Here is a 15,677-nt window from a genome sequence, read left to right on the forward strand (position 1 = left end):
TATTTAAATAGCCCTACAAAAACAGACCTATGCAAGGTACAATATCTAATTTTTTTTATATTATTAAAAAAAATTGAGACTGAAATTAACAGACGATTTACAATTTCTTAGATTGTAAAAACAATCAAATTATCGTGAAAAAAAATTGAGTAAAAAATTTCGCATGTAGAAATTTATAAAAATTATTAGTGCGACTTTTCAAAAATATTTTAATTGATTTGTTATAAAAATTAAAAAAATTGTCAGATAACTAGAATTTTATTTTTGCAATTTTCTTTATAATTATTTATTTGTGATGAAAATTATTAGATAATTGTTAATATCAGAGACATTTACAATTTTTGTCTTTTTATTTATAAATTAGATATTTTTAATTGAAACTATTGTGTATTTGAAGAGTAAACTAAAAAAAATTTTTTAAAAATCATGATCCTAAAATTAACAATAATAAGGACATTAAAGTTAGCTGTCACCTGAAAAATTTTTGATTTTATTTAACAATTAAATTTATCATAAAAAATTATTTTTAAAAAATAGCATTTTTTATTTTTTAAAATTTCTAGATGTTAATTTTTTTTTTTAAATTTTTTTTCTATAATTTAATTGTTAACAAAAATTCTAAAAATAATCAAATGTCTGCTAAATTAACTTTCATACAATAATAATAAATTTAGCCGACGTTTTTAATATTTTGATTTTTTTAAATAATTAAATTATAAAAAAAAAATATATTTTAAAAAATTGCATGTGTAATTTTAAAAATTTTCTACGTGTGAAATTTTTTCTTTTATTTCTTTTTTAAATAATTTTTCAATAAAAAAAAATTTTTTTAATTTTTAAATGTTGGCTAACTTAATTTTCATAAATTAACAAACATCCGATAAATTAAATTGCAATTTTTTTAAATATTCATTTATTTTTTAACAAAACTAAAAAATTATCAGATGTTTCACGATTTAAGTATCATAAAATAAATGAAATTTCTAAATTTAAAGAACAACATATATATTCTTCTTTAATAAATTTTAAAGTCCCTTTAAAATTAAAAGAGCTTTAATTTTAAATAAACTTATAACTTACCCCGGTAGCTAAAACTCCACGTGATCATTTTTGCTATTGCGCTAGTGCAGTAAAATCGTGTCATATGTTCTTCGGAGCAACAGAACAACCAAATGACAAAGATAGAAAATTATAGAGGAGAAGTAGGGCCAGTAACCTCTTCGTCTATATTCTAAGTATCAGTTTATGTATTTACATACATGCATAACAATTAAACGAGCCATCAAAGTTATAAAGATAAATCCAACATAATTAAGTGTATTGCCAATTAAAACACCCAAGTGACGTACAAATCTAAAGTATTCGTCACTAGCTTCTCAAAACCTGATAAAATATTTAAAAACTGGTGGAATTTATCAAAATTTATTAAAAATGAATAAAATAATGAAATCACTGGCGAGCAAAGAGACTCGTGATTACTTCATGAGGTAAATATTTATACAAATAACATAAAAACACTGATAACACAATTATCAAATTACTCATTTATTTATTTATTCATTTATTACTTAACTTTTATTTCAGTACACATTTTTGGGGTCCAATAGCTAATTGGGGTATTCCGATAGCAGCAATTGCTGATATTCAGCGTGATCCTAAGTTCATCAGTGGTAAAATGACCTTTGGTTAGTATTTGTTATTTTTTATTTTATTTTACTTAAAATATCAGATAATTTAAATTTATTTAATTATCTTTTGTATGTGATATTATCAATGACTTGCAACATGTATTTTTACCTATTTAAATTATTATAATGAAATTGACATTCAAATAAATTTAACAGATATTTAATCATTTTTTTAATAAATAAATTATGACAAAAAATATAACACTGGAGTTGACAGATATTAAAGTTTTTTTTTGGAATTTTATAGCGATTAAATTATTAAAAAGTTTCACATGTGAAAATTAATAAAAATTACAAGTAAAAATTTTTAGAAGCATTTTTTTATTGTAATTGATTTATTAAAAAAATTTTTTAAATTGACTGCTGACTTCAGTATTATAAAAAAAATGAGAAAAATATTAACATGTAAAAATTTTAATAAATCAAAAATGCAATTTTTTAAAAATAATTTTTCGAAACAAATTTTTTTATTAAATAAAATTAAAAAATGTTCAAATAACAGCTAACTTTAATAAATTTAAATTGACAATTTTTTTTAATAAATTTACATTTTTTATAAATTTCTACATGTGCAATTTTGATACTAAATTTTTTTCATAACAATTTAATTGTTACAAAAATTGTAATATGTCTATTGATTTCAGTGTCATACTTAAATTTATAAAATTGTAATTTAATACAGTGAATTAATTTTTTTTTATTACAGCGCTGTGTCTTTACTCGGCAATGTTTATGCGTTTTTCATTGAAAGTCCAGCCAAGAAATCTGCTACTTTTTGCCTGCCATTTTACTAATGAAGGCGCTCAGTTAACTCAAGGATACCGATTCATAAAGTATCATTATACAGGTGATAAAAAACCAAAGAATGATCAATAATTCAACCTAATTTAACTCAAACTGGAAGCTAAAAATTTAAATTTGTATTTACATGTTGTTATATTATCTTCAATCTATCTTTCTTTCTTGAAGATTGCTTCAGATCTGTTAGAAGTTTGTAAAATAATTCTACTATGTATTTATTTAAATTCTATGTAAATATTGGAAAAAAACTTTATAATCAAACTATTTGAGTTTTTATTTATTTAGTACAAAAAGAGAAGTAACGAAATGTTACAGTTAATAATGGAAGCATGCTGACTTCATTTTTTTTTATTAGAAATTTTTTGTTTAAAATTACCGGTAAATGATCTGAAAAAATTAATGTTATTTTTTTTTATATTACTTTATTGCTTCGCATTTTCATCAATTTACATATCTTTCGTATCTATGCTACTTTATTTAAAATATGAACTTAAAAAAAAAAATTCAGACGTGCGTAATTTTCGGGGAAATTTTTTTTACAATCGCAGGTTAGCGTTCGCGAAACAGTAACAGTCTAGCAACGATTATTTTTGTTTTTAAACAAGATACAGTCAAATCTGTATATCAAGTTATCTTTTGACGACATTAGAACATTTTGGTTAATAAATCAAATTGGTTTGGATATTTCGTGACGAAAATTGAGTCTTTGGATTATGGAAATTCAAACGGAAAATCAATCAGATGTTTCATTAGTCAGTAAGTCTTAATATATTAATTAAAATACATTTTTTGTTGTAAAATATTTTATTTATATGAACATCATAATCAATACAAACAAAAGTTTGTGATAAATAAATCGTATAACTTTTCCATACAATAAAATATTTTAATATTTATTTTTAATACTATAATTTTAAAAATGTCTATGAACATAATTTGTACAGTTTTAAGACACATCTTTATAAAAATTTGTTGGTTTGCGCGAGGCACATTTGGTTATATATAATCGTGTAAATAGGCATTTTGTTAATTTTAAAATGGACGGATCAGTTTGTTAATATTTAAAAAAAAAATTATAAATAAAATTGATCATTTATCTCTGAGCGACACGGAAAATAAAAAACATGGCCATTAAAATGACGAGTGTGCAGCTAGCTTGTGCTGTGCTCGTACCAGCCAATCGACATTTGAATAATCCGATTCTCGTTTTTTTATCTTCTATGATATTCTGAAATTCCGCTTCCATAATTTGACCATCTATGTAGGTCGTTGGATCTTCTAAAGGATACTCGAAGCCCTGTTTGCATTCGCATTTGTATCCACCTAAGTCAAAACCTCTTCCGAATATTGGTACGCACTAAAACATCAAAAGTTATTTACAAATTACAATAAATTTAATTTTATAAAATAACAAATAAATCATTTTTTAAAATTGAAAAATAAAAATTCCTACATATGATGTTTTTCGGTCGCATTTGTGGGTGCCCTTGAACGCATTAGGAACATGGAATTTATCGTCGCACTGGTTAATGTCCATATCCATCAAGTTCATAGTAACAGCAACGATACCCCTGTAAAATATTTTTAGTATTAAATATGATCATCTGAATTATATTATTTTTTCTTAAAATATATATATCCCCCGTGGACTTGCTCCCGGGAGAACTATCTCACACTCAATTTACTTTTACATCAGCAAATATTACATGGGTTGTATAAATGTATGTATATCTATATACGCGACATTCACACTTGTAGAGATGAACAAACGTTAATACTCACTTGAATTCCAGTTTTAGCCTCAAGCTGTCCCAGCCGAAAAATGGGGATGCATAGGTAATTACCCATTTATTCACCTTACCGTTACAATCAAAGTACGGAGTTGTCCAGTGACCATGATTCAGGTTTGCCGCCCTAAACATTGAAGACGAGACGAGACAACCCGCCCGTTCCAGAGCATTAAAATATATTACATAGAAAAAATTTTAAAAGCTATCCCCTAACTCAGTAACCATAATCCCTTTATACGTATTCACTGGTATATTTTGTGATTCGTAATATCCAAGATGATGGTTGGATGAGAAAGGATTTTTATTTGATATTTATTTTATTGTTTTGTTTCTCTTTTTATATATATAATATCATTTCTAACATTTATCTTATTTCTTTTCTCACCTGTAAGATGTCGGACACTGCTCAAATTTCTTGTGGTACTCGCCAGTCTCGTTAAAACGGATGTGAAGTTTCAAATAATATTTTTCGAGTTCATCAAAGTTGGTCGCCCATCGTTGCTGCAAAAATTTGAACCAAGGCTTGTTGGTGTAGACTTCATCTATAATTCAATTTTTTTTTAATTTATTAATTTTTAATTTATTTACTTAATTTGATAAACTAGAAAAATAATTTTACCGGTGGCGTTCAATCGAGCAATGTCTTCAATGTAATATTTTCTTGTATTTAGTTGAGGTTTGTGGGCATAGGGTGCAAAGAAGGTTCTGTTCGTAAATTTATTACGATCCCAATAAGTACCAGCAGCCCAAATTTTTGTGTCTCCAAGAAGTAGAGCCAAAGTTTCACCCATCATCTGATCTTCCGTCAGTTCTTTGTCGGGTACTCGTTTACCTGAGTAAACCTCTTTGGGGTTATTCAATTGGAGGAAAGCACTGATAAAGTTAGCCAGACGAGTGGCCATTCTTGCTTGATTTTCAAAAAATTCCGTACTGCCGTAACCAACATCTCCATGAAGTGTCAAATCCGCTTTGGTATATCTAAAACAATTAATTGCTATAATTATTACCAGAATACAAGAATGCTAATCGAAAAAATTATTAATTAATCAATACGTACAATTTACAATTCTGTCCATTAACACTTCTCATGAATGATAGCACGTTATGTATATTTATTTTTGGTGTTTGGAATGATTCAGGACCAACCGTAGAATTTACATACTCAGGAAATCTTTCCAAGTATTTATCTCTCAAATATTTAGGCGCTTTATGCCATTCAATCGGTAGTACTTGTCGGTCTAAAATAAATAATCAAATTATTCCATCAAAAAAATTATCAGTAAATTACAATAAATAATAATTAAAGTATAATCGAAACATACATCCAATAGGAACACAGTCAAATCCATTGTGATATTGCTCATCAGTAGCACGTTCAATAATTTCACCTAAGTATGGTCTACGAACTTGTGAAGGTAGTCGATACCCAGGTCTACATCGACATTGATATGCTCCTCTTCTACCACTACCCCATCCATGCAACGGTTCACACTAAATAAATAAATATAATCTATATTATTCAGAGAATAAACAAAATTTTGTAGCCAGTGAATTTATGTGATAAAATGGGTTTTTATGGTTAAATTTGGTATCATTGAAAAAGTCGACTTGAGTTTGTGTCTTTTCAAGGTTACATAATTAAGAAATGACCTTGTATCTCGTGAACTATTGACATTTTTAAAGATATAAGCTCATCCCGATGTTACACTCATCGAGACCTTTCATTTGAGTACCCACATCAATTTTTCATATATTTATATATTATATATATAATATATATGTAATATAATATATAATATATATATGTGTGTGTATGTGTATATGAAAAATATATCAAAATGCATGTGGGTACTCAAATGAAAGCTCTTGATGAGTGTAACATCGGGATGAGCTTATAACTTTAAAAATGTGAATAATTTAAAAAGTACAGTGCAATTTAACAAAAGTAATTATTTAATAAAGCAAAATTTTATTTATTTATAGTTCACAAGTCACGGAAGTCACATAGTGACTGCAAGGCTGTTAGTTAATATAATAATTAATAGGATAAAAGAAAAAAAAATTTAATTTAAATCACAATCAGTAATTACTTACTTCAGTTGTTTCGTTTTTACATTTAGCAGTATTAGCGAAATGATTTGGGCCATTATTACCATCACTTTTAGGACATTGATTGATGTCTATTCTCTCATACTCCATTTCAATTACAGAGACAGCGGTGTATCTATGGAATAAATAGAAAGTAAAATTTATAAACTGGTTAAAAAATTAGACGTATTGTATGATGGCGGTTTTGTGAAGTGGTCTTAACTTGACCACCGCTCTTGAGCTAAAAGAGATTGAGTCGCGAGTATAACACAATCGATGGCATTCAATCCTATCGTCATTTAAATCTTAATCCTTTCTAACATTTAATCCACATAGTCATATTATTCGCATTGACATTATACATTTTTCATCTTTATCGGTATTCTAATCTCGACTCTCTCGTTTTTCTTGATGAGCCCAAGAACCCGGTCTGTCGTACCTATTTGACTGGGACCGTCATTTCATTGGGGTTCAAAACACACGTACATATACACATACAGGGGAGTACACAGGCCCCCTGCGACCTCTTCTTTCACGGTGAATTCATTAAGGATGATTAATATATACGGTGTCGTGTACACACAAGCGACACTCGCGGAGCAATAAAAATCTTTCGTTACGACTTGGGGTGTTTCAAGCTTGGACCAACAGTGGACACCCGGACCAACGAACATCTGGTGCTTTATTACATTTTTATACATATAAATGGATTTATTTATTTATTGTATAAATACAACTAGTACTAAAGAAAATTCTAAAAAATTGATACTTACGTTGGATATTCAATGTGCCGGAAAGCCGTATGACGGGGGTAAATATCTGCAATGGGTACCACTGCAGCTACTAACCAACGGTTTGAACGATCACAGTCAAAGTAAGGCTCTGTCCATTTTACTGGACCCGGATTTTCATCAGCACCTGGGAAAATTTTTTTTCATTTAATACATGACATTAAAGCATTCAACCGTTACTAATATGTCTGGGAACATTTTACAAACAATTTTAAAAATCTTTAATTTAATTTAAGAGGCACAACCAGTGTGAAATTTTCAAAAAATTGATTTTTTTTTCATATTTCGATAGATTATACCTTTAAAAATAACATATTAAAATTTCAAATCGATGTCTCAAATAGTTTTTGAGTTACAGCCATTTAAAGAGTAGCCGCTTGGCAGGTAGAATAGGATCATTTTATCTTTAAACGCGTTTTTCTCGAAACAGCATTTTTCGAATTTGCTAGAGTGATTACTCGAAGATAAATCATCCGATCACTATCAAATTTTTTTCTGCATGTTCTGTATATAGTTCTCCATATCTTGACCCTGCAGTTTTTTTTTATCTAATAAAAAATCGAATTTTGACAAGCCAAAAACGACCAAAATTTTGGGAAAAATTCAACTATTTTTTTTTTAAAACGCCGCGATTTTGTTAATTTTTGATATTTTTTTTCGTCCGTGAGTCATCGTACGGAAAACATCTTCTAGTTTAATGAGAATTTTTTTTTGTTTTATCCACGGAGAAGGCCGGAATCACTCCAGCAGTGGAGGACCTTTTTTTTTAGCGCCGTCAGAGATAAATACAAAAATTTTACTGTCTATTCTTAAAATATGTATTAATCTACCCTTAAAATTTTAAAATAATCCATACGGGATTTTTTTTTATTTTAATTCCCAAAAATCGTCTTTTTTTTAGGCTGTCACACTGGTTGTACCTATTAATTTAAAATAATTGAAATTTAGATTTGTAACGACCCAGCCTTTGATGATATTTCTTTTCTACAATTATTTTTCACTAATAATTCATTAAACATACCTGGTGGACCGTGAAATGAGTAAGTCTCATTAGTATTGTTAGCATATCTAATTTCTACTTGGTAGGTTGTTTTAGTGTCATGTCTTTTCTGAGGATTTACATCTGGTAACCAAGCTGAATACCTAAAGTAAAATAAATCAAATTAATAATTGACACAAATCTTGAAATAAATAGCAACTAAAATAAATACCATTTATTAATTCGATAGAGCGCGTTAGTGTAATCAAGACTAAAACTAGATGGTGCAAAAGCACCAAGATCATCAGCTGTAAAAGTATTTCTGGTAGATATTCTCTCCATGTGAACAGGATCATTAAAGTCATCAGCTCTTATGACTCTTGGTGCAAATCTTGGTAGTGTTTTGTTGAAGAAGCCTCGATAACTTGGAGTAAATGACATATTGGGTGCAAAGTAAGTCGCTGAAGCATTGACATGAGGGTTTGAAGATACATCAGCGACTGATGATAAGAAGTAGTACATCATTCCTGGATCGTAGGTGTCATTGAGAGCTGGTCTGATAAATCGCGACTGTAAACTGTAACTCCAAAAGTAAGCACGACTTATTGCCAAGTTGTGGATGTACAATAGACCAGTTCTATTAGGGAATACTGGGTTGATATTGATATCCTTGATGTTAGGCAAGTGAGAAACTGAATCAGGAGGCAAATATAAATCATTATCCCTTTTTATTTGACAATTATCCTTGTTAACTAGGTTCACCCTAGCTTGGATTTCGTCAAAATGATCAATTGGTTGCCACTCAAACTGGCCGACTACGCCCAGCTTAAAACAAGCCAGAACGTAGGCCACTGTTAACGCTAAGCGCACCATTGTATCTTGTTTATTTAACAATTATGCACTTTCTCTATCAACAATTATTATTTTGCCACTTCATTGATTACACATCTTATATTTACTTCTTTCGCAGCACCTCTAATAAGCGTTCCTGATTAATAATTAATAATTATAATTATTGTGAATCACAATGACAGCCCACACTTGTTAATATCAAAACGAGCGTCCGTTGTCGGTTATTGTTGGTTATCGTGCTATGTAGACCTACCGAATAAACACGCCCTGATGATTCTTACTCCATTGAATCATTAGAATGCAATATCACATATATATGATGTTTTGATGTAGCTATAGTCTAGTCGGCTCAACTCCCACAACAACTACTAATTTTATATTTAAAAAAATCTGAAACAATTTTTAATTTAATAAATATATCAATTTTAATAATATTACCTTACTGTATTTTAACATATAATTATGATGAATGAATATCAATAATTACTTTACTTTGTTGAAATTATTACACATAAGCGATTAAACTACCAAGTAAAGTTAGTACAGCAGAGGTATAGAATCGAGAGCTCGAGCGATAAGTCGACATGCTCCACCCAAATTTAAAAACATGTGTCATCGTTAAAAAATTTAATTAAAAGAAATGATAATATTAAAAACATAACTGGTAATTAAATGCATTTGACATAATTATATTATTTTTTGTATTGATTTTTTTTATATATACAAGTACAAGTAAGTAAGTAAGTAAGTAATTAAGTAAGTAAGTAAGTAATGCATAATAGAATGAAAGAAATAAAAATGTATTTGTATTACGCAGCTGCAACATGTCCAGACTACATAACCTAACTTAACAATGCAACCCAGCTTGAGGGATTTTTCCCGCCAGATAGAGGGGAAATAATTGAAAAATTGCAATATAGAAAAATGCAATTCTATTGTTACAAATGGTATTGCTCGGAGATTTGTATGACAATTTATTATTATTATTTGTTAAGCTGACATTAACGGACATTTAAATAGTCATTTTTTTTTTTTTTTTTTTTTAAATAAATAAATTATTCCTAAAAAAAAATTTAATTAAAAAGTTTCACATGTGAAAATTTTTAGAAGGATTTTTTTATTGTAATTAATTTGTTAAAAAAATTATTTTAATTGACAACTGACCGCTAACTTCAGTATTATTAATTTTTTTAGCAAAAAAAATCATCCTAAAACTTATTAGATTTCTGTTAATTTCAGTATCTTTATTATTATTAATATTATTATCATTAAAACCAGTTTCTTGTTTTAGATTTAAATTCAGTATTTGATAAATGAAAAAATAGAATTAACAATAGATTGTGTATACTTATACACATTAGTACACACAGGAAACGAAAAAAGGTCGACGCCCCGTTGTAAAAATGCTTTGAACTAGTTTTATATTATATCTCATCATTTGTGTAGTTATGTGCGTGTTCATAGCAAACCGCAGATATATCTAGCAAAGGGTTGAAGGCTAGAAGAAAACGAGGCTGTGCTGAGAGAGTTTGTAGAAGAGAACCAGACGAAGAAGATGATTAAGATGAGGATGAAGATGAGTAAGGAGCCAAGTTCCCATCGGAGATAGAACAGAGAGTAAATGCAAGAAACGAGGAAAAAAAGGAAAGAGTCGCGGTGACTTAATACGGGAGGACATAACATTTAGAAGGTTATTGTTATGGTAATGAGGATAGCGCCCTGGTCTAACGACCCCCTATGGATACTACACTACACCCTTCATGTGACCTTTCTGTCTCCTTCAGTCTTTCATAACAGGTATAAATGTATTTCTTTTACTCTTGTGTACACAGCGACCACTGTACCACACTGTTCAACCATTTCACCCTTGGTCTGTGCGGAAAAGGAGGTGCAGAAGACCTTTGTCCTTCGGGCGTACATCAGGTTCACGACTTCTACACTCTCAACTTACCCTGTTTACTGTGTATTACAGACTGGAAGAGGTGGTGAACGAGACAAGAAACCAAAAGAAAAAAAAAAACATACAAAACAGAAGTGAAGAATTTTCTCAGCAGACGAGTTCTTGATGTCCTGCACGAGGGAGAAATGACGTGGACGTGCGAGAGCGGTCAAGTGACGCAAGGATAAAAAAAAATAAAAAGATGAGACGAGTTGCTGGGGGTCTATCCAGCTTCGCTAATGCTCCTGTTTATTATTCCATGGTTGCCTACAACCCACTGTATCCTGAGAAAAGTCCTGAGAGTATTTTATTATAAATGTATGGGTGTCTCGTATCTATACATATTATATGTAATGTGAGTATGTGAGTACGTGTGACGCTATGTACTGTCTCTTAGCTTCTGTGTCTTTTCTATATTCTATATCATCAGGGGTTGTGATATATTTACGTGGGAAACAAGTGCAGATGGCACACAGCTCTTGGGAGGTGGACAGACATTAAGATATTATTCTTGTGCATTTGCTCAAATATAATCGGATTTTTCTTGGGCTTTTGTTGGATTTATTTTTACAGTACTATCTCTCAAATTCAAGCTTTACATTTTTTTTTTTTTTTTTTTTTTTTTATTTCATTTAAAATGTATTTTAATTAAACGTAAAGATTCTCACGTATGAGAATTCATCTTTTGCTCTACTTTTGTATACTTGGACCATTTATATCATTTCTGCTTTTATCAATTGGACATACTCTTCAAGTATATCCAATTGAATTTGATTTAATAATAAAATAGAATTACGGTTAAATATAGTATAATATAAATTTACAAAAAATTAAAAAAACGTTTATGTATATATATTTTGTAATGAATAGTTGGGTTGATCGTTGATAGTCTTATGAATAGAAGTATATGTGTTATATTTTATAAAGATATTTTCTTGATGTCGATGGCCTCTCAAAGAGATTAACGGCGCCTCTGTAATCTACTGTCAGTTCGTACAAATGTGGGTAATCAACTTACAACATTTTTTTCCCCTTTTTTCATTTATTTTCTAAATAGACATACTCTAGTAGTCTGTAATTCATATTCAAGCTAATTTTAATTAGTCCTTTTTTTATTCGTGTTTAATTCAAAATAATGGTCAATGAATTAAAAAATAAAAATAATAGTTATTGCTAATTTATTTTCAAGAAAAAAAAAATAGAGCTGTAAAACAAAAGAACATATTGTATTTGCAAAAATATATTCCCATGATTTTACACACGGCCATTTATTTGTATAAGTGTATGTCAGACGGAGGGAGTTATTTTTTGAGAGTAATGTGTAGGGGAGAGAAGCAGAAAGATAAAGAGAGTAAAGAGTACATACGCGTAACACGAAACGCAGTGCGTTGCATCGCGTATAAAATTCAGACGAGTTTTTTTGAGGATACGGGGGACAGCTGTACTCCGCGTTTCTTTATCATGTAGAGGTTGTACAGCAGCTCCCCGCTCCAGGGACTTAACCCTCCTACCGCCGGAAGCGCGTTGGATCTTTTAAATTCTTTATGTGTATGCCCTCTTAACTGACACCTGTTGCCAATTCTTTTGCGATTTTGTGCAACCATGATTTCCCAAAGGTTTTCTTTTGCTTAAAAATTAAATTTTCAAAATGAATCTAAAATTATTCCCAACCAAATCAATTGCGATTAATTTTTATTTGAAAAATAAAGATCCAAGTGATGATTGGTTTGCTGCATGAAATTATAAAAAATATAAAAGTTTAACTGATGCACATCTGTAAGCTCGTAGTAACCCAGTTCTTCTATCGAATAACTTGTAACCTGTATGATCAAACGATTTAGTAGGACAAAAGAGATTCAACCGAATGATCGAGCAGAGCTTTGACCATACCCAGAAAAAGTAAAAAGTTTGCAAAAGGACGCGGATGAACAACGGACAAGAGAGAAAGAACAAGAGAAGAAAAAAAAGAATGAGATGAAATGAAGCAGCAGTGGAAGAAGAGTGCATCGAACAGCCTCAAGCTGGGGGCCGTTTGAATTTAAGCCTCCCACGACAATGCACTTGGTTTTGGTGTGCAAAAATAAATAAAAGTGCATTGTGCCGAGAGTGTACGCTTCGCCCGTTTCAACAAAGTGAGCGTGCGAATAATCTAATCTGGATTTGTATAGGCTCCAGTAAAATAAAAATCAAAAATAGAAGAAACAAACATATGCAAAGGTAAATTTATAGTAATAATAATAATACCTAAGTACAAGCTGGTTAATTCAAATTTAAAGTTAAAATAAAACATACATTTAGGATTTAGCCAAAAAACGCATCGTAGCGAAGGAGTCGTTCGATCAACGATAATAATCATGAGGAAAGCAGAAAAGATGAGAACAGGTTTCTGCAATCGTCTTCGCGCCACCGTCGTCGTCGCCGTAGTCTTCACTTGGTCATCATCATCATCATCATCATCATCATCATCATCATCATCATCATCATCATCATCATCATCATCATCATCATCATCATCATCATCATCATCATCATCATCATCATCATCATCATCATCATCATCATCATCATCATCATCATCATCATCATCATCAATACTATTACTACTACTACTACCACCACTATCGGTACTTCTACCCTTTCTCTCCTCTCTTCTTCTTCCTCCTTATACTCAGTGCATACGTACGTATGTGCTTTTTTTCTCCTTCTTTGCCTCCTCAATTCTTCCTTTTCTCTTCTCTCCACTCCCTGGGACTTTACCTCTCTCGGTGTGTTAGCTGCATCTGTCCTTGTTCTTTGGCTTGTCCCTTACCTCGCTCTCATTTCGCGAGGTAAGGGACGCGGGTGCACACACTCGGCCAGACGAGACTCACGGCCAGAGCCAGGGCCGTATCGCTTCGCCTGTGTCCTTATATTAAATATTGGCAAAGCAGATGCGCCGGCTGTAACTACTTACGGCTTTTCTTACTTTCTATACAACATACATTATACCTACTATATAAAGATGTATTGCCGTACATACTGATGTATTGATGCATGGTATACGTACGGTTAGTACTTTACTTCTCGAGCTCGAGCCTTTACTTAAGACTGTCTATCAATCGGTTTTTCTTCTTAACAGCCCATCGATGCATACTTGGATATATATGTATATTGAGATGTATAGGAGCATGTATACCTTTACAAGCCTGTTTGCTTGCCCTAGATCATATTAACACCCTACACACGTTGTTTTATGGTATACGTTTACCGGCTGGCACGAAATACGGATTTCCGTAATATGTGTAAACCGTAAACCTGATTCTACATTATTGCTGCTATTATTATAATTATAAAAATAATTATTATTATGATTATTATTTTTAGGTACCGAAATAAGAGAACGTTGGTGATGTGATTAAGCTCGTACGAACCCCGCTGAGATGAGAAGCGGATGCGTGCGTCTAGAACAATGTAATGAAATAAAAATTAAGAGAGAATGAACTAACCGGCTATGTACATACAGCATACAACTAAATCTATGACCACGACTACGAGGACGACGTTTAAGACGTCGACAACACGCGGATAACTTAGACTATGAGCACGCGGTTCTTTTATTCTCGAGGTCAGGCGTCTGCGAATTATACACACGTCTATGAGGCAACGAAAACGAAAACGATTAAAAAATAAAACTTAAATAAAAATAAGAGAAGTAAGAAAGAAGATAAAAAAATAAAACAAAATAAAATAGAATTAAAAAAAAAAAAAAGAAAAGAAAGAAAAGAGTAGACCGTCTCTGAAATTCTTTGGATCATTCTTATTTTTTTTCACGGCCAAGTCTTTATTAATTTAACATCCTCTCTCATCTCATCTTGATCTTGGATTTTAAATATTTGTTTAGTTTTTCGTTTTCGTTAATACTTATTTATAGCAAATCAGTATGTGAATTTGAATTATTAAGTTATAAGCATGTGTAGATTTAAAAATTTCAGTACGCTGGGACCACTGAAGTAGACAGAGTGTCTGTTTATAAAATTTTTGCAAAAAGGATAGTTTTAATGTTTAAATGATTTTTATTTGTTTGAAAATTGTAATAAAGAGATTTTAGGTAAAGTTTAACATGCTGTTAGGTACTGAAAATTACTGGAAGGGAAAGGAGGTTGGTCTTAATGAATTTTTCGCGATACAAAGGTGCGAATAAGAAATTGGCACGGCCCTGGTAAAGGCGGGGCTCGTCGTATATACCGCGAAAGAGAACTAGCGGTTGAATCGGATTGGATTGGGGCGCAACTCCTTGCCTCGCCGTGGCAGCCCAAGCGGGCAAACTGGTTTCGTTTCGCGGGGGCTTGCATCGTTGCACCGCTCTCTCGGCGACAGTCCAATTTATGCATCACACGGCTATGTAGGCACCACACGAGAGAGCAGGATTATTACCCAAAAAACACCACTGCTGTGCCCTGGACTTTGTGCCACACTTATATATTATATATATAATATATATATATATATATATATATATATATATATATATATATATATATATATATATATATGTTAACTCACTGCAATATATATTAACAATCACGTACGTTTTCAAAGTGCCTGGATTTATAATATTATTATTTATCATCATCATCATCATCATCATCATCATTATCATCTTCATTTGGACAAACTACACACTTGGAAGAGGATTTTTTAAAATCATCATATCTTCGGAAGTTTATCATCACCGTTATTGTTCACCAAAAAACTCTGAAAGAAAAAAAT

General features: G+C 30.9%; 3 protein-coding genes across 3 annotated transcripts; 2 read left to right on the forward strand and 1 right to left on the reverse strand.

Annotated features, from left to right (window-relative positions):
* Positions 1-1,197: 1,197 nt before the first annotated feature.
* On the forward strand, positions 1,198-2,764 carry Mpc1 (mitochondrial pyruvate carrier). The gene is made up of 3 exons (XM_074248188.1): positions 1,198-1,487; positions 1,585-1,685; positions 2,395-2,764. The coding sequence occupies exons 1-3, from the start codon at positions 1,432-1,434 to the stop codon at positions 2,562-2,564; spliced, it is 327 nt and encodes a 108-aa protein (XP_074104289.1). The 5' UTR covers positions 1,198-1,431; the 3' UTR covers positions 2,565-2,764.
* A 510-nt stretch (positions 2,765-3,274) lies between these two features.
* Positions 3,275-9,209, reverse strand: LOC141530828 (uncharacterized). Its single transcript, XM_074248173.1, has 11 exons — positions 8,370-9,209; positions 8,180-8,301; positions 7,141-7,285; positions 6,374-6,503; positions 5,602-5,770; positions 5,337-5,517; positions 4,899-5,257; positions 4,665-4,821; positions 4,272-4,403; positions 3,943-4,060; positions 3,275-3,846 (listed from the first exon to the last, which is right to left on the reverse strand). The coding sequence occupies exons 1-11, from the start codon at positions 9,008-9,010 to the stop codon at positions 3,583-3,585; spliced, it is 2,418 nt and encodes an 805-aa protein (XP_074104274.1). The 5' UTR covers positions 9,011-9,209; the 3' UTR covers positions 3,275-3,582.
* Positions 9,210-9,386: 177 nt separating this feature from the next.
* On the forward strand, positions 9,387-15,639 carry LOC141530830 (uncharacterized). The gene is made up of 6 exons (XM_074248187.1): positions 9,387-9,721; positions 9,807-9,953; positions 10,281-10,786; positions 10,962-13,145; positions 13,227-15,373; positions 15,507-15,639. Exon 5 carries the CDS (start codon positions 13,283-13,285, stop codon positions 13,700-13,702), a length of 420 nt encoding a protein of 139 aa, XP_074104288.1. The 5' UTR covers positions 9,387-9,721; positions 9,807-9,953; positions 10,281-10,786; positions 10,962-13,145; positions 13,227-13,282; the 3' UTR covers positions 13,703-15,373; positions 15,507-15,639.
* The last annotated feature ends 38 nt before the right edge of the window (positions 15,640-15,677 follow it).

This window comes from Cotesia typhae, unplaced genomic scaffold (genome assembly GCF_013202065.1).
Source record: "Cotesia typhae breed Kobodo isofemale line unplaced genomic scaffold, CoteBio_Ctyphae contig_5, whole genome shotgun sequence".
Taxonomy (NCBI): domain Eukaryota; kingdom Metazoa; phylum Arthropoda; class Insecta; order Hymenoptera; family Braconidae; genus Cotesia; species Cotesia typhae.

What these genes read in the sequence shown, in the direction of transcription:
- LOC141530830 (XM_074248187.1), top strand. Translation starts at nt 13,283, where the DNA reads ATGAGGAAAGCAGAAAAGATGAGAACAGGTTTCTGCAATCGTCTTCGC.
- Mpc1 (XM_074248188.1), top strand. Translation starts at nt 1,432, where the DNA reads ATGAATAAAATAATGAAATCACTGGCGAGCAAAGAGACTCGTGATTAC. An exon ending in ACTCGTGATTACTTCATGAG is followed by an intron (nt 1,488 to 1,584) that starts GTAAATATTTAT and finishes CTTTTATTTCAG; the next exon opens with TACACATTTTTGGGGTCCAA. An exon ending in CAGTGGTAAAATGACCTTTG is followed by an intron (nt 1,686 to 2,394) that starts GTTAGTATTTGT and finishes TTTTTATTACAG; the next exon opens with CGCTGTGTCTTTACTCGGCA.
- LOC141530828 (XM_074248173.1), bottom strand. Translation starts at nt 9,010, where the DNA reads ATGGTGCGCTTAGCGTTAACAGTGGCCTACGTTCTGGCTTGTTTTAAG. An exon ending in CTCATTTCACGGTCCACCAG is followed by an intron (nt 7,286 to 8,179) that starts GTATGTTTAATG and finishes AAATTTTCCCAG; the next exon opens with GTGCTGATGAAAATCCGGGT. An exon ending in TGACTGTGTTCCTATTGGAT is followed by an intron (nt 5,518 to 5,601) that starts GTATGTTTCGAT and finishes TATTTATTTTAG; the next exon opens with ACCGACAAGTACTACCGATT.